At 37.0% G+C, this 27,855-nt stretch overlaps 7 protein-coding genes across 12 annotated transcripts; 2 read left to right on the forward strand and 5 right to left on the reverse strand.

The window, feature by feature from the left end:
* The first annotated feature begins 4,994 nt into the window (after nt 1-4,994).
* LOC118434489 lies at nt 4,995-6,560 on the forward strand. Its single transcript, XM_035848193.1, has 2 exons — nt 4,995-5,584; nt 5,682-6,560. The coding sequence occupies exons 1-2, from the start codon at nt 5,206-5,208 to the stop codon at nt 6,539-6,541; spliced, it is 1,239 nt and encodes a 412-aa protein (XP_035704086.1). The 5' UTR covers nt 4,995-5,205; the 3' UTR covers nt 6,542-6,560.
* A 580-nt stretch (nt 6,561-7,140) lies between these two features.
* LOC110843589 lies at nt 7,141-9,422 on the reverse strand. Of its 2 annotated transcripts, XM_022089560.2 has the most exons (7): nt 9,250-9,422; nt 8,970-9,072; nt 8,733-8,887; nt 8,461-8,668; nt 7,888-8,382; nt 7,655-7,768; nt 7,141-7,563 (listed from the first exon to the last, which is right to left on the reverse strand). In XM_022089560.2, the coding sequence occupies exons 2-7, from the start codon at nt 9,021-9,023 to the stop codon at nt 7,447-7,449; spliced, it is 1,143 nt and encodes a 380-aa protein (XP_021945252.1). In that variant the 5' UTR covers nt 9,024-9,072; nt 9,250-9,422; the 3' UTR covers nt 7,141-7,446. The 2 variants fall into 2 exon arrangements, with proteins under 2 accessions (XP_021945252.1, XP_021945251.1); XM_022089559.2 differs by having other exon boundaries at nt 7,888-8,668.
* Nucleotides 9,423-9,696: 274 nt separating this feature from the next.
* LOC110843590 (T-complex protein 1 subunit gamma) lies at nt 9,697-12,429 on the reverse strand. The gene is made up of 7 exons (XM_022089561.2): nt 12,263-12,429; nt 12,103-12,164; nt 11,848-12,024; nt 11,104-11,754; nt 10,770-11,009; nt 10,592-10,681; nt 9,697-10,467 (listed from the first exon to the last, which is right to left on the reverse strand). The coding sequence occupies exons 1-7, from the start codon at nt 12,294-12,296 to the stop codon at nt 10,078-10,080; spliced, it is 1,644 nt and encodes a 547-aa protein (XP_021945253.1). The 5' UTR covers nt 12,297-12,429; the 3' UTR covers nt 9,697-10,077.
* Nucleotides 12,430-14,605: 2,176 nt separating this feature from the next.
* Nucleotides 14,606-16,744, reverse strand: LOC110843752 (inhibitor of growth protein 1). Of its 3 annotated transcripts, none has more exons than XM_022089784.2 (5): nt 16,590-16,744; nt 16,347-16,507; nt 15,939-16,229; nt 15,267-15,862; nt 14,606-15,189 (listed from the first exon to the last, which is right to left on the reverse strand). In XM_022089784.2, exons 2-5 carry the CDS (start codon nt 16,468-16,470, stop codon nt 14,968-14,970), a joined length of 1,233 nt encoding a protein of 410 aa, XP_021945476.1. In that variant the 5' UTR covers nt 16,471-16,507; nt 16,590-16,744; the 3' UTR covers nt 14,606-14,967. The 3 variants fall into 3 exon arrangements, with proteins under 3 accessions (XP_021945476.1, XP_021945475.1, XP_035704087.1); XM_022089783.2 differs by having other exon boundaries at nt 16,341-16,507; XM_035848194.1 differs by having other exon boundaries at nt 16,341-16,704.
* A 509-nt stretch (nt 16,745-17,253) lies between these two features.
* Nucleotides 17,254-19,870, reverse strand: LOC110842972 (acyl-CoA Delta(11) desaturase). The gene is made up of 6 exons (XM_022088862.2): nt 19,459-19,870; nt 19,131-19,261; nt 18,726-18,931; nt 18,461-18,643; nt 17,960-18,296; nt 17,254-17,551 (listed from the first exon to the last, which is right to left on the reverse strand). Exons 1-6 carry the CDS (start codon nt 19,739-19,741, stop codon nt 17,450-17,452), a joined length of 1,242 nt encoding a protein of 413 aa, XP_021944554.1. The 5' UTR covers nt 19,742-19,870; the 3' UTR covers nt 17,254-17,449.
* Nucleotides 19,871-20,722: 852 nt separating this feature from the next.
* LOC110843259 lies at nt 20,723-25,027 on the forward strand. Of its 3 annotated transcripts, XR_004834144.1 has the most exons (6): nt 20,723-21,425; nt 21,519-21,584; nt 21,662-21,698; nt 24,220-24,381; nt 24,454-24,623; nt 24,684-25,027. XR_004834144.1 is itself a non-coding variant. In XM_035848536.1 (3 exons), exons 1-3 carry the CDS (start codon nt 24,189-24,191, stop codon nt 24,873-24,875), a joined length of 555 nt encoding a protein of 184 aa, XP_035704429.1. In that variant the 5' UTR covers nt 23,680-24,188; the 3' UTR covers nt 24,876-25,027. The 3 variants fall into 3 exon arrangements, 1 of the variants encoding a protein (XP_035704429.1); XR_004834143.1 differs by having other exon boundaries at nt 20,723-21,584; XM_035848536.1 differs by lacking the exons at nt 20,723-21,425; nt 21,519-21,584; nt 21,662-21,698 and having other exon boundaries at nt 23,680-24,381.
* Nucleotides 25,025-27,770, reverse strand: LOC110844136 (sphingosine-1-phosphate lyase). The gene is made up of 12 exons (XM_022090269.2): nt 27,629-27,770; nt 27,375-27,525; nt 27,069-27,296; nt 26,875-26,994; nt 26,724-26,812; nt 26,406-26,639; nt 26,252-26,338; nt 26,045-26,167; nt 25,825-25,960; nt 25,503-25,752; nt 25,298-25,424; nt 25,025-25,199 (listed from the first exon to the last, which is right to left on the reverse strand). Exons 1-12 carry the CDS (start codon nt 27,629-27,631, stop codon nt 25,101-25,103), a joined length of 1,647 nt encoding a protein of 548 aa, XP_021945961.1. The 5' UTR covers nt 27,632-27,770; the 3' UTR covers nt 25,025-25,100.
* Between the last annotated feature and the right edge of the window lie 85 nt (nt 27,771-27,855).

A 27,855-nucleotide genomic window follows, 5' to 3' on the forward strand; every position in this document is an offset into this window, starting at 1 on the left:
AAATGGCGAACTTTTAATGCCATACTAAAACTATTAATTTTCAAAGGAAAGGAGATCCTTAATTTTTAAGTAAAAGAATTGATCGATGAAGAATGTATGAAATATAGACTTGACTGTAATCAGCTACAAAATTTCTTTATTAAATTGTATTTTCTCAAAGGTTACAATTAATTATTTGAAGTAGGCTGCCCGATGTTTTAATTTGTATTTTAATCAAATTCGTTAACATGCAATTACAGTATTCATATATGTATCTGTATGTACACATATGTATAAAATATATGTATTATCACGGTCAAGCTCTTTTAAAATTTTTTAGTGGGATGTATTAGATCAGATAGGCATATACTAGACATGATGAACCGGTAGAGTATGTATAAGCTTAATTGTCCATTCAGGATAATCTCATTATTCTAAATTATGTTTGTACTTATGGCTATTTCTTAAGGCAAATAAAACTAAAATGTATACATATTGTTTGAATTGAACAGTTTGTCAAATAATTTTTCAGTAGAAAAGTTATACTTTGACGTCGACAGTTTATTAAACCTAAAGACGCTTATAAAACAAATTATGTGTTAAATGTAAAATGATGTATTTATGAAATTGTTTTATGTATTTTGGTAAATTGTTGAATATGCGTCTAAGATTACCCCGTGACGTGGTGGTGGTTGCCATGGTGAATGGTTAATGGTTATAAGTCGTAGTAAGTAGGTAGAAGAAATCTACACAGTCGAGTTTTAGTCGTTGTCAGAGTCAGACATTTTGGATTTAGTCGTCGTGGTAGGAAATCAAGAGTAAGAATTGTTAATTCTTTGTAATTGATGTCCACGATTAATTTGTCGTTATAGTAGTCACCAATCAACTCGTGTTAGTGCAGAGCTCTGAATTGTGTTGACAAATTAGTAATTTGTTGAAAATAAAATCCAGTTTAAGTAGATAAAATAATCGTATATTCACTCAGTCACTTTCTTTAATTCCAACGAGCAAGGCACAATTAAATATTCGTAAAAACACTATACTCCGGGTAGGTGATAGCTTGGTTTTTACATTATTGGTGACCTCGACGTGATTGCTCGTTGGGTCAGTTTTAGTTGAAAGTTGACTAGTTATAGTGGTCAGTGAGTTGTGACCTTTTGAGTGAATTAGTTGTACGTGCAAAAGACTGTTCCGTGGAAATCCTGTGCTATTGTTGCTGTCTGGAAGAGGAGCAGATTGAATTAGTGTACGTGCAAAAAGTGTTCCGTGGAAATCCTGGGCGATTGTTGCTGTCTGGACGAGGAGCAGATTCGAAGGAGATGACAACATCAAGCCTTGCCTCATTGAGGACCCGACCCTGAGTATTCGGGGGCTGTTCAGGTGATACCTTTCAAGTTTTTATTGTTGCTGTGAAGTAGTCCGTGGGTCCGGAGTGACCGACCAGATTGACATCGGCGTGTCCGACCCGAGAGAAACTTCAACTTTATTCGTCTATTAATCAATTACTGTCTTGCCTCGTTGAGGGCCCCATCCTGAGCGTTCGGGAGCCATAGAGGTCGGCGTTGTTGCTGATTGAGTTAATAAGCGTGTATTGTTCTAATTGATTTTGTTTGTTGAATCTGAGATAACATCATGGATCGACTGAAGAAGGCGAGGGCTCCAGTTCGAGCTTCCATTACCAAGATGGTGGATGGTGTAGTTGCTGAGTTGGCGAAAGATCCAAAGGACTCGAGAGAACTTACCATCAAGTTAAGGAAGTTGGAATCCCTGCAGACGTCGATCAGAGAACATGATGAAAAAGTGCTTACCCAGATGTTGGATGACAATTGCACGGCGGAGTCTTATGGGGAGGAGAGTGCAATGAATGAAGAATATTCAGATAGAATTAGAGTTGCTATCATGGATATTGAGAAGATTCTTAATGCAGAAATCCGTCCACCAAGTCCGAGTGCAAGTAGTAGTTACGTCACCGTGAATGGGGAGCGAGTTAAAAAGAATAGAAACTTCAAACTGCCCAAGATCGAGCTACAGAAATTCGATGGGAGTTGGAAGAATTGGTTGGGGTGGTGGGCTCAATACCGTCAGATTCACGAAGATGATGAATTGCAAGTAAACGTGAAGTTTCAGTATTTGATTCAAGCCATCGTCCCCGGATCAGAAGCAGAAAAAGTGATCAAGATTTATCCACGGTCGGATCAGAATTATCCTTTGGTGGTTGAGAAGCTGAAGTCCCGGTTTGGTGATGAGAAGATTTTACGCCAAATTTATATTAGAGAATTGTTGGGCCTGGCTATCAATAGCGCCGCGGATTCAAGAGAAGATGCCGACGTGGAAGAATTGCATGACCAGTTGGAAGGTCATTTGAAGAGTCTCGAGTCGTTGGGGAAAGTTAGTGATCCAAGTGAACTCATTTATCCATTAGTGGAATCCAGTCTGCCACAGCAAGTGTTACTCAGATGGCAGAATAGTAATTTGAGGGTACGCGAGAAGAAATCAGATTTGACTTCTGCTACCAATTTAGAAAATTTGATGGAGTTTTTGCGGCTGGAGGCACAGAATGCCAAAGAAAGGAAATTTGTGCTGTCAACCTTCAGGCAAAGTCCAGTCAAGAATAGAGAGAAAGTAAACGTGTATGCAGAGAGTGAATGTGAAGATTTCCCCACTGCTGCCGGTCTCTATTCAAGTCATCAAGCTGAGCAGCGATGCGTTTTTTGTGGAAAGTCGAATCACAAAAGTCAGAAGTGCTATAAGGCTCAGACATTACCTCTCGAGGAGAAGAAGATCCTGGTGAAGGAGAACCGGGGATGCTTCATCTGCCTAGGAAGAGGACATTATGCAAATGACTGTACCAAGGAGGTCAGTTGCCAAACTTGTGGATGGAAACACTACTCTGTGATGTGTCCTGGTCAGGTCCGAGATGAGGAAGTGACGTCAATAAATGAAGATGAATCAAGTAGTAGTTCGGTGGAAGAAACCACCACCAACGTCAGTCAGGGATGCCCAAGCAAAGTTGTCCTGATGAAGACGCTTCGTGTCAAGGTGAGCGGAGCAAGTGGAGTCAAGAAGGAAGTCCGGCTACTTTTCGACGAGGGAAGTCAGAGGTCATACATAAGGACGAAGACAGCCCAGGAATTGAAATGTCAAGTAGTGGACAAGTTGACTCTTCAGAATAGTTTGTTCGGTGGACATGTGACCAGCACCGAAGAAAAGAATTGTTATCGGGTCAATGCCAGCGGTATCGATAGGAAGGATTGCGCGAGGATGAATCTCCAGTTAGTCAACGAGGAGTTTATTTGTGGATCATGCCCAGCAATCCCACCTGGCCCTTGGTGTAAAGAGTTGGCTCGGAAGAAGATCCACACGACAGACACTTCAGCGTCGGAAGTCGACATATTGATAGGAAGTGATCTGTGGGGAAGTTTGATGACCGGAAGAATAGTCAAACTTAGTTGTGAATTAATCGCCGTGGAATCCGTGTTTGGATGGACTATCAGCGGAGTGGTTCCAGGTGGCAACAATAGCAAGTTACATTACGCCGGTGTCGTTATTAGTTCAAGCAAGAGCTCTGTAGAGAAGAAAACTCAAGAAGAGCATGAACGAGTCAAGATCTCACAAGATAAACGTGTAAAACGTTTATTAAAGGTCGACGAGTTGAGACGGTGCGAGCGGAGTGTTGTGGGGGTTCCCAGAATCGGCCAGCCTGCCATTAGGGGGTGCGGATTGGGAAACGACACCAGCTTCACTTCAAAGAAGTCAAGATTACTCTCGACAACAAAGGTACTTGGTCTAATTAGTGACAAGTACAAGAACAAGCCGTCGTGCGGGAAGATGGAAGCTTGTAACCCCATCGGATTCAGTCGTCCAGCCTCTATTAAGCCGAAGATGAAGGTGCAGAAAGTGGTGGAGAAGAATGCCGAATGGTGGGAGCGACCGACTCCAAGAAGATGTCAAAAGAAGAAGCAAGTCCAGAAGGAGCTGGAAGTTGGTGGTAAGGATCAAGATAGGATCTCGAAGAAACCAGTGCGGTATCCGAAGTGGAATTTGTAATTTATTTGTATAATTTATTTGAATTTGATAATTGCATAGTTGTTTTTAGAATAGTTCTTTTGCTCTCACAAAAGAAGGTGGGAGTATGTTAAATGTAAAATGATGTATTTATGAAATTGTTTTATGTATTTTGGTAAATTGTTGAATATGCGTCTAAGATTACCCCGTGACGTGGTGGTGGTTGCCATGGTGACGTCAGGGTGGGATTTTGAGTGCGCGTCGTCCTTTGTTATAAGTCGTAGTAAGTAAGTAGGTAGAAGAAATCTACACAGTCGAGTTTTAGTCGTTGTCAGAGTCAGACATTTTGGATTTAGTTGTCGTGGTAGGAAATCAAGAGTAAGAATTGTTAATTCTTTGTAATTGATGTCCACGATTAATTTGTCGTTATAGTAGTCACCAGGGTCCTTTGACTGTTTCCTTGGAGGATTTCTAGACAGTCTGGGAGGATTTCTGTCTAGAAATCCTCCAAGGAAACAGTCAAAGGACCCTGGTAGTCACCAATCAACTCGTGTTAGTGCAGAGCTCTGAATTGTGTTGACAAATTAGTAATTTGTTGAAAATAAAATCCAGTTTAAGTAGATAAAATAATCGTATATTCACTCAGTCACTTTCTTTAATTCCAACGAGCAAGGCACAATTAAATATTCGTAAAAACACTATACTCCGGGTAGGTGATAGCTTGGTTTTTACATTATGCATGAAGGAACAGCAACGTATGGTATACATGTACTTAAATATTCCTCATAATAAAAACTTTTATGTGCTCCTTTTAATTGGCATCGAACTGTTTTTTATCTATTGTCGGTACATATACATATGTTCATATGTATCTATCAATATATTGAAAAACTAACCATTATTGATCCAATTAAAAACATTTTAACTCAAGGTTATAATATTACTCGTACTATTACAAATAAAAACGATGATCCTTACTAAAAGTTCATTTAAGAGGCTAGAACATACATATTATTCTTTCCGATACACATTCAACAAGCCAGGAGTGTTATCACAAGTTTAATGTTTTTATTTTGATAAACATATTTATATAAGAATTGAGGATATTTAAGAAAACTTTCAATCGTCTTTGGGCTAAATAATTGTTAGTCAGTGCGAAAGTAGGAAATTAATTTTTGCATAGATTACATTGATATCACAAATACTGGACCAACTTGCGTCATGTCTGAAATTTCTGAAATCATATCAGTTTTTAACAAGTTTGCTACTATTATGCAACGCTACACACACCTAGCCATAGAATGGGATGTCAAAAATGTCAAGTGGAAATATAACAAAAATCTTAAGACCATTTTTCTGTGGTGTTTTCACATGATAACATGCGTTGGCGTCAGTGGGATCCTATTTACAACCTTTCTTCTTGTATCGCAATTAAAAGGACAATTAGAATTTAGTCCACTGCCAGTCCTGATATTTCACATTATTCTTTTACTACTAACCTCGTTTGCTGTTGCCCTTTCAGTGGCCCTAATAACGCATGGGGAGCAATTTGTAGTAGGATGGAACGCGCTTTTGACCATTTTAAGAAGCACGAATAAAGGTGACTTTCAGTATATCGTTCATAAATATCTATGCACACTGTAATTCAAATGTAACTAATTCATGTATAACTATTTATGTAATGGATATAAATGCAGGTGCGAAAACACGCCTAACCGAAACAACTGTGAAAGAAGGTAACATCTTTTGGACCGGCATGACAGGAATTGTCTATCAATTCGCCTTCTACCCTTTCCTATGTTTTCCGGCCATGGTCATTTTTAAACTGGGAGCATCAATTTACATTGTTGACATGATGAAATTACCGTTTGCTTTGGATTTCTTGGCAAGGATGTGTTCCATGTATGGACAGGCTGCTGCATGTTTTGAAGTATGTCGAATAACTCCGCTGGTACTAATTCTGCTCATCATGGTTGGAAAGATGTTGAATTCGGTCATACTTTGTTACCAGAAACAGCACAGTGGCTGGTTCAACAATCGCCTAGTTGGCGAATATTCAGCACTGGTGATTGCTTTCGCAGCAATGAGACCACTTTTGGAATCCTTGATTGGTTGGGTAATGGGTGCGTCTATGCTTGCCCTGGTAATGTTCACCTTTGTCACGATACGAATGTATAGCATTTTTCCACTTTGGTTTTATATATATTTTCCAAGTGTGAACATTCTGGTTGTGGTTTGCTTGATGCTAATTTTATCAATAACCGTTGGAGTAAGAGATAATTGCGAAGCAATGTTGAGGACTTGGCTAAATTGGGCAAATTCAGTTGGAGTCCAAAGATTTAGGATGCATCATCTGCAAAAGAGGCTGAAAGCTCTTCAACCGATTCAATTCAGTGCAAGGCTAAAGTATTGCAGGCTATATTATGTAAAGAAATCTATCAAATTAAAATTTTATCAGCAGATTGTTGCTTATACGATGACTTTATTGTTAAGCATACCAGAATTTAATGACGAGCAGGAGAGGGAGAGGTTGGCAGCTTGGGAGGTATTTAATTAGATCAAGTTAAATATTTCAGTTCAGGATCAACTTAAATATTTATGTATGTATCCAATGAAAAATTAGTATTTATAAATAGATTATCTAATTATTTTTATTAATCCTTTGATTGTCCATGTGTGTACAAAATAAATCAAAAATTACTCTAACTGTGTGCCTCAGTTTCAAGTTAGTAAATCACCTACAATCATGTATGTATGTAGTCTCAACTCACCTCAACTTGAGACTCCAGTGGTTGGTTTGATGAGTTGAGTAAGTTTATCCATCTTCTAGTCTCACTTTGCCTCCCACGACTTTTTCTCTAGAGAAAGTCGAGCCTTATCAGACCACTCTAATACGTGAAGTCTACATTTAAATAAGTATATGCTATCTCATGAACTGACTTGATGCAGTTTTTTTATAATACCAGCACTGGTTGGGTAAATTGTATTGTACATGGTTTAGAAATCGAACAATAATGCTAAACTAATCAACGAAAGGTCATCACAAATTGCTAATAAATAATAACAGCTCGTACTTAAAACACGTGTGTCTTTACGTATGCATGCGTTACTTTATATGATGATAATTGAACGCATAATAATTAAGCAGGGTATCGATTCAGTTATATTGTTGCAATTATTTCATGTTTGCATTTATTGTCAATAGATGAGAGAATAACTATAAAAAACAGCAATGTTTTTCTTATTTTGAAATTAATGGATCAAATCTAACAAAAATTACTACCAAAATCCAAGAATAAATGTTGCTATAAAGCAAATCACATCACTGCAAATGTGCAGGATGATAATAATAATAATAGTCATATAATATTAAATATAAGAAAAAATCAAGAAACTAACATTTGAAAATATTGTGTACTCAGACTTGACTAAAAAAACAATTGGTAGACATTGGCCGTGACTTTATTTTGCATCGTGTTCCTGAATGAAAGCACCAGCGAGATCGTTCAAATTCTCAGATTCTGACATCCACAGAACAACTTTGTAAGGATCAGGCGCATTCAAATTAATCTTGTCAACCTAAAAAAAACATGACACAAGCTTGAGTTGTTTCAATATGAACACAAATAAACTTGATAAAATGTAAAAGAGATCTAAGTTAGGTTCATACCATTTGCAACTGCAATGGACTGAATAACGCTTTCTCCAAGTCTTTGTCAGGTTTGATGTGAAAAGTCAATGTGGGAGTAGCGTCAAGCATGACGCGAGCACTGTAGATCGGGTCCTAAATAAAAATTAAAGTATAATCTATTATACAAGACAAAGTGAAAGGAATCTATACTTTGATTGGGAACAATAACTTTGTTATTATAATAATTAAAAACTAAAGTAAATAAATCATACCTTCATAAGAAATTCATCTACATTGTACATGTCTGTGTAAGGAATGTCGCGAGTGTCTCCGTAGTCCACAAAGAATACATGAAACAGCTCTCCCACGACTTTGAGAACGCGTCCTCTGTAAAATTGCCCGTCGCCATAATTCCCCAACACCATTTGGTCAACCACTGGAGGTTCAGCCAATGGTACGGGCTTTACAGAATAGATCTTATCCATATATTCATTCAGATTCTTTTCATCTTTTTCAGCAACAATTTGGATCAAATTGGCATTCCAAACATAGTAGATTTTAACCATGGCACTGTCAGTTAAGTTCTCTGAGAATTTGCAAGATTGCCACATGAACCGCTTTTGAGCGGGGCCAGAAGAGGGTGTAAACTCTTGTTGTTTCTGTACAATTAATTCAGTTTGTGGCGAAATTTCAGAGTGTTTCGATTCAGTAATTAGTTGTTTTGCATTCTTGACCTCTTCTGCGATCTCAATTGTTTCAGTCTTTTCCTTAAGATCAACACATTTAGTAGCTTTAAATGGATTGATCATCATTGGATCCCAGAGTTTTGATGCATCAATTGATACCTTCAAACTGGATTTCGAAATATTCAAAATGTTATCCGTCAGTTTGGTCCGAGCATCTTCTACCACCCCAGTAGGTTTTTTGTCCACGACATCTACATTGTACGATTTAGCATCCAATTTAATATCCAAATTTGCATTTTTCACGGCAGGAAGGGGATCGTTCAGTTCATTTTCGTCCTTATTATCAGTGATCCTTGCAATCGAAGACCTGTTAAATGACATCAAAATAATTTTAACAAATATAAGCTTACGGAATTGCGGCTTTAATTTACCTTGGTTTTGATGCAATTTTCAAGGACGCTCTTTTATTCACCTTGCAACCTCCAGTGCAGACAACAACTCCAGTGACCCGATGCTGAAATCCAACCAACTGGCCGCAACATTTGCATTCAAGTGGTCTAAATTCCCGAAAATATGAAATCACCTCCTAGTAGATACATTTGATAATTAGAGTAATCTAGGCCATGGAATGTTATGTAACTAGTATAAATTGTCAAAATAACGCTTGCAGGAGATGGTAGAGTCAGAGCATCAGTAACCGACTCCATGTTTGAAATCTCCATTTGGACTGGGAAAACGGATTAATATTCGATCGGCGAAGAAATTTGTAATCTGCATATGACAATAATAATAATGGTATATGTTAGGTAGGTCAAGCTTCATATCAGATTTATTTTAATCAGATGATTTAGTTAGAATTGGAAAATAAAAAGAGACACCAAGTTAAATACTTATTGGCCAAACTAATTTCGATCTTAAAAATTTTTTTAAGTTGTATAGTTGTATTACCAAATTTGACTAATGGAAACTTTTAGAATTTGTGATTAACAATTAACTACGCAAGAAATATTATGAAAATTATATAATTTCTGAATAAGTCGAAGCAGTTTTTCTGATAAAAACCACGACACACGACGAGCTCCTTCGTTCTTCCCTGGCAGTTGCCTGACTTCTGACAGAGTGCACGCTGATGAGTGTGTTTGTAGCCTGCCTCTGCTCTGCTCAACCAAATGAAGCAAATGAAGATATGCAAATGTGAAATGCCGGTTTTGTTCTTTGTTTAGCCGGCACTCATCCTCAGTTTACTTTTCGTTCGCATTTTTTTAAGACCCAAACATGCAAATGCAAATCATAATAATATGCATTTCAATAATGACAATTTGTCATTGACAAACCTTTTTCGAGATTCGAGAGTCTCGAATCGAGACCAAATATAATTACAAACAACCAATAATGTAATGTGTTAATTGAATCCAGATTTATTATGCTGTAGAAAATGCATCGTACAAATACAATACACTGTATGGTGTGGTGAGATTATATTACGTAATACACATTACTACCCTTAATTAAATACTATACATAAAGTGAACGAGTTATGTACTGTGCGGGTGGAGCTTAAACCTACGGCCTCCTGAAGTACCTTGTGCTGAGACTAGGGTTTCTCGTGAGTTTAGCTCCATTCGCACAGCACATAACTAACTCACTTCAAGTATAAACCGGGTGGTTGCAACAGAGTAAAGAAATTATCAAGTTATGAATTAATTTGCATTATTTATGAATAATTGGAAAACAGGTAAGTAGAAAAAAATTAGCAATCCTAAATTAAGCCCTCGATCATTCCATGGCTTGCTCACTAGCCTGAGGGGCTCCACCACCTGTTTCTTTATCCTTCTTTTTGCTCCCACTCACGACGTCGTCAATCCTCAAGAGGAGGATTCCCGTCTCCACGGCTGTCTTGTAAACTTGCAACTTGACCTCCAAAGGCTCCCAGATTTTCAACTCGTTCATGTCCACAATATCACCGCTCTCTCCGTTAATCCCCCAAGTCAATCCTCCAGCAGCGTGTTTAGCCCTCAACGTAGTCAGGGTCCGAATCACATTCGCACCACAGTTTTGTGCCAAAGTTCTTGGAATTACTTCGAGAGCTTGGACTACGGCTCGGTATGGCCATTGTTCCACACCGGTCATGCTTTTGGATTTTTCGGTCAGGATGTGAGACACGGCCTACAAAAAACTTAAATTAGAAGACATAATCGAATAAAAATGGAAGAGAAAACCATTTTGTTTTCAATTTAATAAAATTGCGTGTCCTTGTACTGTTAGTGTTATTCAAATTAATTTTACTAACCATCTCGACAGCTCCTCCCCCTCCAACGACCTTGGGGTTGAGGTAGATGTTACGTGCGACGGACATTGCGTCTTGGAGATTTCGTTCAACCTATACAAAATAGTAAAATTGTACTTATGAGAGAGCTAGTAATTATGATAGGTTGAGTTATATTTAATGAGTCTATCTTCTTGTATACCTCCTTCAAAATATCTCTGCTTGCACCTCTCAACACAATCGTACACGCTTTCGGATCCTCACATTCAGACAAGAAGGTGAAATACTCGTCTCCAATCTTCTTAACTTCAAACAAGCCACATTTAGTCCCAATGTCTTCCTCTCTCAACTCATCTGTACGATTTACAATCGTACTTCCGGTTGCACGAGCGATTCGATTGTTATCGGATTTCTTAACCCGGCGAATAACAGTTATTCCAGCCTGTTTAGAATAAATTCATTCATAAAATTTTTTAAATAAAGATGACCAAATTGAATAATATCACAAAAGTTATATAAATTCAATAGGTGTCTACCTTAACCAAAAAGTGTTGGGCCAAATCGGACACCCCCTTCTCAGTAATGACCAAGTCTGGCTTCACAGACGCAATCTCCTCGCACATTTTCCCTACAAATTCTTCCTCTTGCTGTAACATTTTGGTAAAATCCTCCTCCTTCATCATCTCCACATTGGTCATGCTCTCGCCTTTTTTATACTCGAGTGAACAATCCAACAACAATATTCTGGGTTTCTCAATCTTCCTTTTCATCTTCTGATGAGTCACATCTTTATTCAGCATGATTCCTTTTAGAACATAAGAATCTTCAATCCTTCCACCCGGAATTTTCTCCACCTTGGCATATCGCTTAATGTCAATCTCTTTTCTTCCGCTTTCTTTGATGTACACGGTTTTCACGGCAGCATCTGCGATATTAACCGCCAAGTCGGACCATTGAGACATGAATTTTGTCCCAATACACGCTTTGATAACTTCACGGACTTGGACTTCATTGTTTAAGTCGATTGTAATGGCTATGGTGTCTTGTAGAACATTAATCATATCTTCCAGAGCGGAGCGGTAAGCGCGGATAATAACGGTTGGATGGAGATTTTGGGAGAGAAAAGGCTGAGCGATGGCGAGAGTTTCGCCAGCGAGGATGATGACAGACGTAGTCCCATCGCCAACCTATACAAAGTTTTTATTTAGTTACTTATTTAGTTACATGAATCAGAATGTCGGGAATAGTTTAATATAATTGTATCATTCTTGTTAACTGACTTCTTCATCCTGTGTTCGCGCAATTTCAATCAATGATTTTGCAGCCGGATGTTGCACGGTTATCTCGCGAAGAATAGCGTTGCCATCATTTGTGAGACATATTCCGCCCATGGGGTCCATCAGCATCTTGAGCATAGCACGAGGTCCTAGACAGGTGCGGACGACTTCAGCGATGCGCTATTTGACGGAGTACCAATGTAGAAATTAATTAAGTTCAGCTTTCTTTAGGAGGTAAATTAACTATTCATTTATTACCTTTCCAGCATTGATATTATCAATTTGGACCTTTCGCCCTTGTTCTCGCTTCACGTTCTGGTCTGTAAAGGTAAGTGAATTTCATGATTAGTTTATTTGTGGAATTAAAAACACTTAGAAATTAGCAAGAAATAATAACTGTATTGTACAATTAACTTACTAAGAACAATGATCGGCTGCTGTGCTCCCATCATCTTGATATCGTTTGCTTAAGAAATAACACCTCTAAAAATTTAAACAGAATATTAAACTCGAGAGTTGTCGACCGGCAAAATTTCCTAACTTCGAGAACAATCCTTGCCAAACTGAATCAGCACCAATAAAGCATGTTCACTCGTATCTCCCTCAGCGAGAACTGGCTCATGATTTAGCTTTCCTATGAGTTTGAACAATGGATTTTTTGCATGTTTTTGCATGGATTGTCGATGATACGAACAAAAATAATCACAAAATGCAAAATTCTAGCTAAAAAAATTTCAGTGGCAGTTTAAAATAAAAGTTCATAGTTCATGTATTTTTTTTTTACTAATTTCTCGTAGTTGTGATTTTGCGGTATATATATTTTTTACAATATCAAGTCGATTAATTAATTTAAAGACTGAAATATTTGTAATTAACTCTTTTTACACTTTATACCCACTTATTAAAGTATTATACTATTGATCCCGTATTCAATTAATATGCAACAATAAGATTGGTCACAATGCTCACGCAATTGACTTATGTGTCAGACTTTCTCCCCATTATTTGCACTAATTAAAAGCAATTTAATCGATTTTCCTGCCAGGTAAATATGTATTGTGGCTCCAAAACCATACTACACATTGATAGTTTGGAAATTCTGAATATTTAACACAAAGCTGGAATTACGTGTACAAACGCCTGCAACTAAAGTAAGCTAAATGTCAAAAGTCTATATTATCTGAATCTGACAAGTCATTTACTTCTCCAAAATGATACCTGCTGGAGAGAGTCGTGTCAAATAAAAGTACTCTTTAACCGGTCAAATAAACAAGCTGCTATTTGAAAATGTTAAGTGTTCGTGTACTGCAAGAGTTTTGTGTAGTAATACGTTTTTTAGAAGGCACGAAAGGATTTTTATTTTCATGGGACGCGTCGAAAAAATCTCTGATTGTGAATAGTTCTCTCGCTCGTCGTGTTTTTATTAAATGTTTGTCGACTTATGTTGTGCTTTATAATATTCATACGTTGATCGGATTCATTCAGTTTTATCAGACTGGAAGAATTTCGGTCATGGTAATGGACGGGTTTTGGTGCATGTTGATGATTTTTGGACACATGTCATGCAACGAGGGGTTGGCACAAGCAGCACTCCGAAGAAACGAAATGGCAAGATTTTTTAAAGAGTTGGCCATTTTGGATAAAATATTTGACGGTAATTTTGTTAAAAATTTATATAATATATATGTGATATATCATATGTATCATATGTGATGTTGGCATTCTCTTTTGGTATCAGGTTTGAGAATCAAAGGAACACGCAATCGACTAAAAGAAGAGAAAATTGCTATTTGGATTATCAAGTTGAACTCCTTCGGTGCATTATCGTTCATATTTTTACTAACCTTAAACTTTATTGCGAAACCGACTTCAATTTACTACATTTACAGCTCGTACCCAAATACTGAGTGTTTATTAGCATTTCTGTTTTTTCTGGCCATCGAGATATTCTCAAAGGTAATCGGGGTGATTGCTTTTATACTGGAGACAGCGTGGTTTCTATTCGCTGTGGCGTTCGAAGTGACCACGCTTTCGTTGTTGAGGTTTGTTAAAATCATATACATATTGCAAATTTTAGTTTATGTAATGTAAGTACATATATGTATGTACAATTATTACAGAAGATCTGTGGACCAAGTACAAAAACGAGTCTCATATTTTAACTTCCTTACGCTGCTAAATTCTATGCATTTGGAGTGTTATTTGTGGACCTCACTTCCTTCTAGGCTTGCAATTCTTGCATTGTTCGGTGTTAATTCGGCAGTTGCATTGATTCGTTTTAGACATCATCTTGTCATCCATGAAATTATATTTGTAGTCCAGTTACTAATTTGGTGTATGTTGTTACCCTTTCTTTTTATTCATGTATCTGGCAAAATTGCAAAGGATGCGAAAAAGTTACTTGTTGAACTCAGTAAATGTCCAAATTCAAAACTAGTTAATAAAACTTTAAAGTCGTTGAGACCTTTCGGAATTAGAGTTGGTCTTTGTAAGGCACTCAGCTATAATATGCTCAATACTTTTTACTTTATTGTGATTAAAAGTTTGACCACTATGTTGGTTAGTATTCAGCCCTAATTAAGGTAATCGGCGACAGTAAATGAAAAGGGAACTTACTGAGAAAACTGAGAAAAGCAAAAAAAGAAAGACCTGTTTCCACACCCACAAAGTTCTAAATACAGCTCAGAAATTTAGCGTGTATGCATACATATGTACGAATGTCAATATGGAAAGACTTGTTTCACATCCAGGGCATATTTTCGGAAAAGTGACTTGGATCTTTGACAAAGACAAAACAATTTTTTATTACTCACAAGGCGTAACGAACGACTGGACAAAGACGAATCATCTATAATAAAGTTAGAATTAACTAAAACAGATTTGTCATATTAACTGTAGAACAACAAAACTTCTCATGCTGCAAGCATTTTGATGTTAATTTTTATCTAGGATTTTATATTTGATGCTTTAATTTTGAAAACAGGTAATTATATCAAATATCGATGCAAATTGTCGATAAAATATTGGACCGAATTGAATACTGAATATTGTGTAGAATATTAACTAAACCATAACCATAAAGTAGTGAATTGTAACACAAAATGCAAAGCTAACAAAAACGTATTACAAATCTTCAGCATTCTCTTGTTCTTTCATACTATTATATTCGTCCAGCTCTTTAAGCAAAACCGAACGATCTTTCATCACAGATGCGTTTTCATCCCGGCGACATCGTGGACAGAACCACTTACCTTTTGGCTTCCGGTTGATCTTTACACAGTCGAAGTGAAACCACTCGATGGGGCACATAGTATTGTCACATAAAATCATGTCTCCACGTGAGGTCTGTGTAAATGAATAAAGTCAAAGATTTTTAGTCTATAAAGCTATTTTTAGTCTATAATCATAGTTATCAAACTGACCTTCTCACACACACAGTATTTCGGTTCATCAGGATCAGTCTCATATACTTCGACACTGCTATCGTCGCCTTCACTATCACTGGTTGACGTAGACTTTTTAGAAGATTGCTTCGCCTCCGGCTTATTCTGCTTAGTAGTGGTTTTACCTTTATGTTTCATAATTTCCTTATTTTTAATAGTTTGGCAAGTTTTATTATTTGACGAAGTAGGCATTGCCACCGAAGACGATTTTGTAGATGTGAATCCCCGTTGTGAAGAGGTATTATGGGTAACATGGGTACCAAGTGGTCCTACGATAGCGATGGCTGTATAATTTACGTTTGAATTTTTTGTCGAATTTCGTAAATTTCGATCAGTTCCACTGACAGTTAATTTTTTTAACTCGGAAGACTTGTTGTCACTGGCAGATGTCGAAGGCAGGTTAGGAATTGAATTTTTCGATCCATTAATGGAATCATCAAAGCTGGAATCGGTAAAGTGTTGATCTTGAGTTGAGTCATTTAACTCCAAACAATGACCGGGTCCCTTGCTCCCATTTTCGTTTTCGACGTTCCCATCCCATTCTACGATACAATCCTCATCCTCGCTTTCTGAGCCTGAACATGAGCGTGTAATATTTAAATGTAAAGTCATATCTAAATTGCACCCTTTTTAACTGAGAAATATTTTTACCAGTATCTTGGTTATCATCATTGTTCATAAATTCATCCAGCATTTCTTTCGTCATGTCCAACATGTTTCCTCTTTCCTGAACAAAGACTTTTATCTTGTTAGAAATGGCAAGTCTTTCTGCGTCAATGTCTTCAATGTGCATGCTCTTTACAAGCTGTTCAGCTGATTCTCTGGCCTCTGTGTACTTGTTTTTCGTTGGTCCCAGCATATCTTCTCCGCTAGTGTCATTCTCATCATGATCATCATCAATAATCAAAGAATCCACGACTGTCTTCAGGTTCTGTATGTACTCTGGAAAATACGCAAGTAAATTATAATCCAATAAAATACGTTTTTCGGCAAATTTATCGCCTAGCTGGCGACGTCCACAATTAAATGGTGGTCTACATTAATATTTCTTACTCTTACGGGAATAGGCGTAATCCAGTTCCCTGAGTCTGCTAATGCATTGTTGAACATCACGAGGCAAATTCTCCACAGAATTCAGATAATTTTCCACGTAATCCGCAGACAATAAGTTTTTTCGATTCATTGCAAATTGCAATTTGCAATCGCTCAATCAAATCAAACTGAAAATTTACAGGACAAAATTGTAATTTACATATTCGCTTTCTAATTGTGAATCTACTCAAAGGCAGAAATTTTTCGTACTTTATTTGATGATAACAGTTCGACAGTCTGAACTGGGAAATAATTCAATTATTGTTCTTTTAATAACTGTTCAAAAAAACATAGAAGTTCCACGGTTTCGCTGTGAACTTTGAGAGGTGAAAAAGATCGAATGCCCGCTTCGCCTCTCATTTCTCAATCGTGCTTGCTTGGATTGACTCATATTGATCGTATTCTCCATCTCTGGGTCACTAGGTCATTCCTCGTTTTACAGAAATTTTTTGAAAATCATAATAAATCTGGTTGAAATAATTTGAAATCTGCAGTATAATATAATGACATGGTTTGGTGTCATAAAATTAATGTTGGTCAAAATGTTTGACTGTAAATATAGCAAAAACTGGAAATTAATTCTAAAGATTGTAGTAAAAGTGTGTTGTTATTATTAATTTATTTTATTATTTTTTTTAGAAAAAAAATCAATAAAAATGTACTGTCAAGTTTAATGATTAATGATTCATATTATTCATAGTAAAATTGGGTAAAAATGCATAGTTCATGCAAAATGTTCGCGTATATTCGCAAATATGCATGTCTTTCACATGCATTCCACTCGTTTCAATGCATCGCATTATTATCCGTAAACTTTAGGTTTATTTAGATGAAAGAATGGGTCAATTAAAGCCGTCGACAAAATTCATAATGGTTCAATTATTGGTTTAAAGCTCAAAATCGATTTTATTTAAAGTTTGTACTAGAATAATAAGAAAACAATGAATGAACTAGTAAGTAGCATATCTAAGATAAATGTCCACAAATCAAAAGTAAAACCAATCTAAGCTGATGTCTAATCTTTTAAAAAAGCTCAAAGTTAAATGTAACGTGAAATACAGTCCAACTTTTTAACCTCTGGTCGGCAGGACAAGGCCCTTGTTGATGGAAACAATGTTCTTAATAATATTTCCTTCCTGATCTCCGTGTTCATCCACCATCTTCGACATTGCCTATTCAATCATCATTCAGTTTAGGATTATAAAGTCAAATTACTTGTTGATCGAATTTGGTTTAGTAAGTTCGTATGTACAAAAATGTTAAATAAATAAGCAAGCTGGAATTTTTTATTATGTGTTTCATTTCATAGTATTATTGCTGTGTAAATTCGTGCATTGTTCCTTCGACTTATGTATATACTGACTATAAATAAAAATATATTATATTTCCCCCGCGATAAGCACAAATACTATATACACATCCCGTTAATATAACATCAAACAATAACGGGAATAAACTTGTAATACGTATATAAAAACGAGGATGCAGTCTTTTCAAACTCGAAAACAATACTTTGTTGCGACATTATTAAAATTAGCTTTAACAAGTAGCGTCTGTTTTAGGCCAAGCTGTCCTTTTACCTCGCCATTGTTGTTGTTGAACACGTCTTCGTCGAGATTTTCGTCTGATGATAGCTCAGATTCCGATTCTTCAATTGCATAATGGTGATGATGATGAAGACCGGAACCATCTCCCGTCCTCTCCATCCGTCTTTGAATCGCCTCTTTGCTCACCGTTTTAAGATCTGTTGCCCATCCCACCCAAGCAAAAAAGTCGATGAATGCCGTACTAAGGTTAAAACTGTAAAAGGGCAACTCTGAGGTCTTGTAATCTGTAGGAAAGCAATGGTGAAAATTATGCCAGGCCTCCCCGACGGTGAAAATGGCAAGAATTTTGTTGTCCACGGCAGACGAGTCCCTATTCAAACAAAAGAGGTATCTTTGCTTAAAATATGTTCTAAAACTCACCCAAGTCGAGTAGGACATTATGACAAACATCATTCGCGTATTTTATTAATCATGAATGAGATACCAAATACTTGTCATTCATTTGGTTATCCCTCAACTCTTATGCATACTCACTTATCATACGGACGAGAACCGAAGAAATGGGCCACAGAATTGACACAGGCCGAAGTATGCAACATCATGATCCATCTGGTATAATTGCCACAGAAAATGTTGAAGAACGGCTGTGGGAAGAGTATCATGGTAATTGAAATTGGGATGACGAACGCCGTCAGAATGGCAAGAGGCAAGTAGTACCTTGATAAAATTAGAATATAATTATACACATCATCAGCATCATCAATAATTATTGTGCAACTTTTTGTGCATGAGTACTCACCTCACTTGAAACTCTAGGACTGGATTATTTTCGAGATCTTGCATAGGAATGGTTTTCTCTTTCTTGGCAACGTCTGGGTGCTCGGGCTCGAGAAGCCAACCCATGTGCGAAAACCAAAAACCTCTCGCAGCATTGTGCGGGTCAGCGTTGGTGTCGGTGTACTTGTGATGGATCCGGTGGTCACGACACCACTTGATCACGGGGTACTAAACACATACAGCGTACGTGTGGAAAAGAATACGTAAACAATAATAAAAAAACAAAAGGTGAAGTGCAAGTGAGGTGTGTGTGTGTGGTAACATTGCTTCATGTTTACAGTTAATTTAATTGGGGAGACATGGTCAAAGTTACGACACTATAAGCGACATACATCTGCATGTGTGTGTGTAAGTATGACCAACGCACCTGAAGGGAACTGGTTTGCATGAGCATCAAAAGTACTTGGAGTGGCGTGTTGGCTTTGTAGGAACGATGCGTCCAGAGACGGTGAGTCCCAGCAGTGACTCCTATGCCACCGGCATAACCGTAAATTAAGGCTGTAATTAATGAATAATGCAGAACGTTAAAACGTGGAACACCCAACGTTACAACAACCTTGGAAAATAACTACTTCAGATTTCATAAATTAACAATCTACAATTGATATTAATCAAATTTCATATTTTCATTTTTTTGTTACGGAAATATATTTTTTCACTAGAGTATCACCATCATCACCACCACCACCACTTACAAAATAACAAATTCCACCACGGGTACGGCGTCTGTCCCGTGAAAATGAGATAAAATCCATATATTCCTAAAACATGTCCAGGTAAGAGGAACAAGAATATATTGCACACGTGCATAGGAAGATGAAATGGTACAAATTCTCGCATGGTGAATTTCTTTAAGCCGAATTCTCCAAATTCTGACGAGGTGCTATTTTCAGTGCTTGAAATTTCATCCTTATTCCTAATTCGGGTCTCAGCCCCACTTCCACCACCGGCACCGGTCAATGTGTCGGCGTAACACATTATACGGAAATTAAAAGTAATCCGTGTTTATGAAAATGTATATATTTTTAGAAAACACACTTTTAGATTTGTCTAAAAATTCCGTAGGGTGTTGGACAGACGCCTTCAACGTCAATGATGGAATGATGAGCGAGAAACACATTACCATATATTTTTCCAAGTTGAGTTGAGATGTCTTGGTCCAATTCATCAGGTTCCCCCCAAGCCCCATAGGATCAAATAAGTAAGTACGTTGGATTTCTTTGACAATGATGGCAACAAGGAACGTGGTCGGTAGTCGGCGTCGCCGTCATCATCGTGATGTAGATATATTTGATTTCTAGTTTTTGCTTCACAATCATAATTTAGGTCAACGTGGTGGTAGTCGAATGCGTATCTTACTTAATAATCGTATGCATATCCGCTGCCACATTATGTACGATGAACACTATAGAATAGGCAGGTGAACTTTACCTGACACTGCACATTGCCTGCTCTGTTGCTGCGGCTACTTTTAGGGAAGGTGCATTCTATTTCACAAGAAATTCAAAAAGAATGAAAGTACATAGTAAGTTGTATAATATTGTAAGTTGGAGACTGATTATTCCTGATGACGACTCCATATACATAATTTTTCTGCCAATTACGCTTCGATTTGTAAAAGTATTCCTGGTTTTTTTCTCTAAACATCTTTTAAAATCGATGTAATAGTATCCCCTTCCTTATTCAAAAAAATTCATTAAGCATGTTGACCCGAATTATAAAATATGTTACGAATTTGCCATGATCAGTAACATGATTCTACGTAATGCAAATCAAAAATTAGTCGTGTGTTCCTGGGTGAATAATTGTAACAACAATGTCTTATGCAAATATATGGATCGTGCAATTAGCAATATTTCCTATTATTACTGTGACATATTTACAAAGTTGTTAATCAAATAACAACCTGCTTGCTGCAAGTGTTAATAAATGGCATTGAATCCGATCAGTACAATTTCAAATAGTGTTATTATTCTATTCGAGAATTATACGGAATTCTAGCAGTGAGAAACTTGTCCTCGTGACAATAAACAATTAAAATACATACATTTCGAATTGGACGACTCTGTTAAATTAAAGGAAGCATCATGCAATCATAAGTATTTCTTGTTGTTTAATGGTTTATTTGTGTTTGTGGGTAGGTGTGATGATTCGAAGATGAAACACGAAAATTATGAGGTAATCACAAAAATGTACATTCCTATGCGGTTTAGTTTTTGTATTATTTGTGTGTATATAAAACAAACGAAAGATAAAGATCGAAGCAGACCAGACCAGACCCAACTAGATTTTAGCCCCAAAGAATACATAACCACATGCGTAGGTATTTTCTGTACTCGATTCCATAGTTCATCTCATCTCGAATTATTTATTATTGATTAATAAATGATTATCAGATACAACGAGTCCAATATTATTGCGAGACGCTTTCATCTCTTCCTCAACCCAAATGTTTGTGCGAAACGAAAGTGCAAGTCGTCGCTGTTTGTTGAAAACGATTCTTTTTAGAATTTTGCTGCAATTGCAGTTTGGCGAACTTGAAGCTATTGTTTGTGTGTGTCATTGCGTATGTGTACGTAGCGCAGGCCATAATATGAGTCTAGGACTTATTGGTACATAAGTAAGAACAGGTTTCATGTCATCTTTTACGTGTTGTGAAATGGTACGTGGCTAATGGGCAATAAATTTTGATTTTAGTTCGAGTCACGCTATCAGGTTTACTACTAGTTTAATAATTTAATTTTGCACTTGACAGACGAGTGACGCGAAGCTGACGCCCACGCGGTCGCGTAAAGCACCTGCCAGTTTGCATAGTTGGAAAGTACGCAAAATCTACATTAATACTAATCTTATTAGCCTTGAAAGCATAATATTTTGTTAAATCTTTTCAATTCCAAGAATTTGGTGCTGCGATTGAGAATAATTGTTTGACCAGGTAAGTGCATGCATGTTGATTTGAACTTTTGGGATGTCAGTCAAAAAAAGCCTGCAAAAAATGACACGTATATCGTACGTACGTAGTGGCAGTGAATAGTACCAAATCCCACTGTTGATTGATACGTTTGCATGTTAGGTCAAAAACTTTTGGAAAATGTCAATATTTCAAGATCAAATTATTTCCATGCTATACAGATTACTCACTACATGCGACATTGTGTATAGGCATATACGTATTATGTTCATGTTCTGCTATCTTAGAGCGCATGCATGGAGTGACGAGGTGCCTTTGTACTATGGTCAGTTAGTGGGTTAACTAGATTAAATTAATGGTTACCCAATTTGTGACCTGGTTGTAAAACTTGGTTCTGTTTAGATTTAGATTAGCTAGCTTCTAAAATTGTATAATTATGATGTTGATGAAGGTGCCAATTGCAATTGCAAGAAAAGTTGGTTTCATTGTTTAATATTTTGTTGAATTTGAGATACAATTACTAAAATGATGAATGAGATCAAACAAAAAAGTAGCACGGCACTAGTATTTTCTGCATATTTTTTGCATGCTTACGTATTCTTGCAACAAATCGTGCTTGTATAAAAACGCTTAATTAAATTTTACGATATAATTTCGTGAAAATCTTCTTAATCTTAAATAGATGGGGTAATTATTAAACCATTATTCAGTATTTCTCATAAACAGAGATGCACGTTATGCTGGAGAAGGCTATACTTATGTATATTGACAGTTTAATAAGTATGAACGTATTTCATGTAATCTACAGGGTGTTAATAAAGTCCGATCCCATTTTTCCTGTAAAAAAGTGAAGGCTAGTATAAAAAAAAACTACCCGTGATACTTACAAAAAATGTTCGACATATTTACCTTAGTATTTGGTCTTGTTACCATTTACTTTAACCATGCCCTCAACTCTTTGTTTAAGGCTCTGTGCTAATTTTTCCAATGTGCCTCTGGAAATCGAATTCCATACATCTTGAACTTTTTTTTACTAGCTCTTCCCTCGTCCGGGGTTGTGGCTCTTTGTATACATTTTCCTTAAGTATGGACCACTGGTTCTTCAGGGGAGTCAAATCTGGGCCGTTAGCGGCCCACACCCCCTTGCTCCAGACCGTTGAAACTTGCGTCTTGATGAGACTCAAACTCGCTTTTGCTGTATGGGCTATAGCACCATCCTGCATGAAAACTATTTTTCTTTCATTCGGAAATATTTCCTTGTTCCCCATGCTATCGAAATAGATAGGTAATATTTTTTCCATATAATGCTTTGCATTGACTGATTGGCCTTTTGGTATGATATGTAGAGGGGTCACGCAACGTGCACAAAATCCACCCGCTATCATAACTTTAAGCCCGAATTTTGGGATCGCTCTTGATGGTACATCCGATTTGTTTTCTGTCCTGTAACGAACATTTTGTTGGTTCAATTTTGGATATAGTTCAATAATAGATTCGTCAGTCCAAAGGATGTGACTGCGCAATTCTTCACCAAGTCTTTTTTCACTCAAATGGGCACTTTTCTGAAGGAGTTCTTCAAATTTCAGACGGTCATCGATATATTTTTGTGACATGAGAGGTTTTTTTGGTTAGTTTGTAAGCTGTGTGACCCCACTTCGTAGTTTTCACAAATTTTTGCACGGTCACACAGTTAATTTGCTTCTTCTTCTCTTTATAGCGTTTTGAGTCATTTAACTCCCTTGCTCAATTACGTAATGAACTACCGGTTTTCTTGCAAAGTCTGTTTTTAATCATTCTTTTTGTGGTAGGTGACACCTTTCTGGGTCGCCCTGGTCGCTTTTTGTCGAGGACAAAATTTTTATTCTTCCATTTCCAAACAGTTCTGCGGCTGCAGCCCAATTTTTGCACAATTTCTGTAGGTTTAAGCCCCTGCTGATGCAATGTTTGTATCTCAACTCTAAGATGCTCATGACTTACACGTTTAGTTGTTCCTCCCATGGTAAAAATTTGAAATAAATAACTTCACTGGTTCAAAAGTTCCAGCTGAATTTGTAACAACCACGCTCCAAAAAATGCATGGGATCGGACTTTATTAACACCCTTTATTTCGCTTGAGCTATTTTACGATGATACATTAAATCACTTAACAGCGACAATTACGTAAAATTATGAAATGGTTTCTCGTCATCCCGCGTGCTGCATGAACCTTTGCATGTCACCTTTGATAAACCTGTGTAATTTTGATTTTAACTCAATTTTATCCATGGCTAAGATATTATTTAAAATGTGAATTGTGAATTTTGAAGGCTAATGAATAAAATCCGATAACAAATATTTACTCTCTCATTTCCCAAAATATGTGCTTATTCAACTCATTGTACTGTGTACACGTGCTATAAAATTGGAAAACAAATTCTTATGTGAAAACTGAATATGTGTCATTTGGGCAGTCGCAACCATTTTAAATATACATCCTGAAAGTACATGACGTGACGACACAATTTTTTGTAGGAAATGGACAAAACTTTTATTTTGAGCATTTTAGTGTGGGCAGTGCCATGCTATACGCAGCTGAATTCTGGAAATCCAGTGTCAAACATTACAACCACAGTATCGCCACCGGTTATCATAACTATAGCCACTGAAAAACCTGTCTTGATCAATCCCGATTATGAAAAAAAACTGCAAGAATACAAAACCAAAATTGGTGCATATGAATTTATTTATTGAAGTTCTTATATTTATTAAGCAAAGATTATGCTGTATGTAAAACTTTCAGATTCACTCCAATCCAGTCTTGCTCGTCTGAATGCAACATTACTTTCCCGAATTGTGGGTTTGGAAACTGGTCACTACAATGTGCTGGCTGAGCGTGTGACCGTAGTGGAAAAAGGGGCAACCGATGTGAAACACCAAATTGAAACAATTGAAGGCTCGATCGACACAAAGGTAAACAAAACCCCATCAATAAAGAGACAGTTTTTGTATTACTCACTCGATTTTATTCAGGTTTCCGAACTTGGACAGCATGTGCAAGGTGAGCTCGACGCAATGGGCGACAAAATGAATGCCACACGATCTCTGGTACATTCGCTCGAAGCTGGAAAAGTGCAACGCCTTGTGATTCAAAATGAAATTTGGAGAAAGAATTTCAAAAACCTTAATGGAACGATAAATCGTTTGGGAAAAGCAAGGGGTTGAAATATTTAAATTAAATTAAAATTCATTCATTAAGTGTTCAGACCAGTTTGCAAATTGCATGCCAAAATCCAGGTTTTAAGTCCGTATTACATAAATACATATGTGATGCAAATAGTCGTGAGCAATAAAATACAAGCCCAATTATTTCATTATATTTTTTTACGTACATTTATTCTTTTTGGTTCAAAATTCTTGATTAGATTGCCTCAAATTAATTTGTAATCGCTACAAGGTTGTGTCATATAAGGCGTCAAGAAACATGGCCGCCACATCACTGACAATCGTCCGGTCGGGAATTTTTTGACTTGCTCCGTAAATTGCGGCCTATTAAATTTAGCAAAGTACTCGTGTCACATTTTTCAGTAGACCATGAGATAGTTTTTGTAAGATTAGGAAATATGATAACATAAAATTGTTCATACCGTTCCCTTAGTTTCGTCATCAGGTAAGGGATTTTTTAATATATCTGCGACACCTTGCTGCACATCCGCTACGAACTTTTCAGCTACGCCTGGAGCTGTTTGACAGAATGTCAACGAAAACTGGATGCTATATGTGAAAAAATTTAATCAAAGAAACGGCATCATTTACATAAACAAATAGAAATATTGAGTGTTTGGGAATTACCATGATGGGAATTGAAGAGCGCTTAGCACCCAACCTTGCGCTTTAAGAAAATCCATCAACCGGAAAATGTTAAATTCCTTTGAAGCGAACGCTATTACGCTTGTAGCTGGACGTCCCACGACATAAATTCCAGTAATTTGACGCAACTTGTTTTCGATAAATCTTCTAGTCGTGACTATTTTCCTTGTAGTTTCGGTGTAACCGTTCAGCCCAAAGTGCAACATTGTTGCCCAACATCCAACAATTATTGCTAAAAACAATAAATATTTTTTTAAAGTCACATGAGAAAATTTAAATTCTCATAATCCCGAAAAGTCCGTACCCCCTGGTCGTGAGCCAGCAATTGTAGGCGACGCATATAATCCACCGGGCCAATTGGGTGTGACAAAATATTGACAATGTTTAAATTTCTTATGATTAAACAGCAAGACAGACGAACCCTTCGGAGCAAACCCAAACTTTTGAAAATACAGAAAATAAATACAAATTTAGTCTCATGCACTCAGATTATATAAAATATGGGATATTTTCACTGTATTTACTTTATGTGTATCTGCAGAGATACTGGTGACACCATGGACCTTGAAATCAAATGGAGGAGTGGGTAATCCCGCATATGGCATAAAAGCCAGAAGGAACCCCCCTAAGCAAGCATCAGTGTGAACCTATACATACGATAATAATTACATTTTTTGCATTTAGCAAGACGCATTAAATACTTAATAAGGTCGCATATATTTTTTATTCACAGGAACATCATATTTTAGACCGAGTGCGCCAATTGCTTTCATGTCATCTACACAGCCATACGGAAACGTCGGAGCAGATCCGACGAGCTATACGCAAAATTTCATTAGCAGATTGTATTTTATTTTATGCATCCGGACATTTTATGCAATTTACCATAACCGTATTTCCATTAATCATTCTTTCCATCAATTTCACATCAACTGTCCAAGTTTCTTGAGTTATGGGAACCTTCCTGATTTTAATCTGCATTAGTTGAGCTCCTTTCTCAAAGGCAGCGTGCGCAGTGACTGGCACAACCATTTCTGGGCGTATGATACCCTTGGCGAGACCGTAATCTCTGTATGCCTTAATTGCCAAGATGATAGACTCGGATCCGCCGGATGTGATCTGCTTACTTAAAGATGGGCTTTACCAATGCATAAGCATGTGACATGAAAAAAAATGAATAAATAAATCAAGTACTCTAATTACCGTTCCGACCGTATTCGGCCCACCATTAAATAGATTGGCCGCCATTTTAACGACTTCACTCTCCATTTTCACAACACCAGGAAATACATCTGTCGAACATGTGACTCCCATTTTTATTTATCCATTCCAATTTATGTGTTATTTGGCTTACCTGGATGAAGTGGATTTGTCCAAGTTGACATGGCATACACTTCAGAATTTAGTTGTGTGAGTTCACTCCCACCGTGATAAACGGAACCTGATACGGTTCCATTTTTCCAGGCGTAGTTTCCTACATTTATTATGCTTGACATTTAATGTGTTTCAGATCATGTGCCATTGACACGTGCTCATTAAATGACGTACCCATTTCCAAGTACTCGGCTACTTTGGCAAGAACAGTTTCTAATGGGCGTCCTTCAGAAGAAAGTTTAGTTATGAAGGTGCATTCTCCATTTTTATCCTTGTATAAATTTGCAATATCTTTGTACAGAGTTTTCTGAGCTTTGTCGACCTCTTCGTTCACTTTTCTCTTGACAGCAGGAATCTTTTTCAGAAGGGAAAACAAGGCTCGCTTTCCACCTGCATAGAAACCTGAAAGTTTAAAGAATTTTATCCACTTTGGTTCTGGGCAATATTTTTTCACGTACATATCTGTGTACAAATGTATACCATCGCTTGGCACCCTTTGAGATGCATAGTGCAACAAATGAATTGCAATCGCCGTTCCACCAACGATTACGACTGGCTCATAAGGAAATTGCCTGTTAATCCTGAGTCGAAGATTATCCAAGCAGTCCAGCATGGCAAATGATTGATATCCCTGAGTACATGTGTCCAGTTATTTTTATGCTTTCAACTGAATTTCGAAATTAATCGAAATAAAAACAGAAAAACAAGTGTACCCAACTTGAGTATCACCTTACCATTTTGTTAAGACTAGTATGAAAATCACAGCCAAAATTACACAAACACACCTTAAATCTGACCAATTATTTGTACTATGCCAATTTGTGTCACTTGCCCAGCATATAATGATGTGACTGTAATCTCATAAATCAATCAAGGTTGAGCAGGAGAATAAGCTTGTCACAGAAAAAAATAATTCACCCAATCCCACAGTATAAAAAGTTATGAATGTATTTTATTATCA

The sequence above is a fragment of the Folsomia candida genome, unplaced genomic scaffold (genome assembly GCF_002217175.1).
Source record: "Folsomia candida strain VU population unplaced genomic scaffold, ASM221717v1 Fcan01_Sc002, whole genome shotgun sequence".
NCBI classification, from domain to species: domain Eukaryota; kingdom Metazoa; phylum Arthropoda; class Collembola; order Entomobryomorpha; family Isotomidae; genus Folsomia; species Folsomia candida.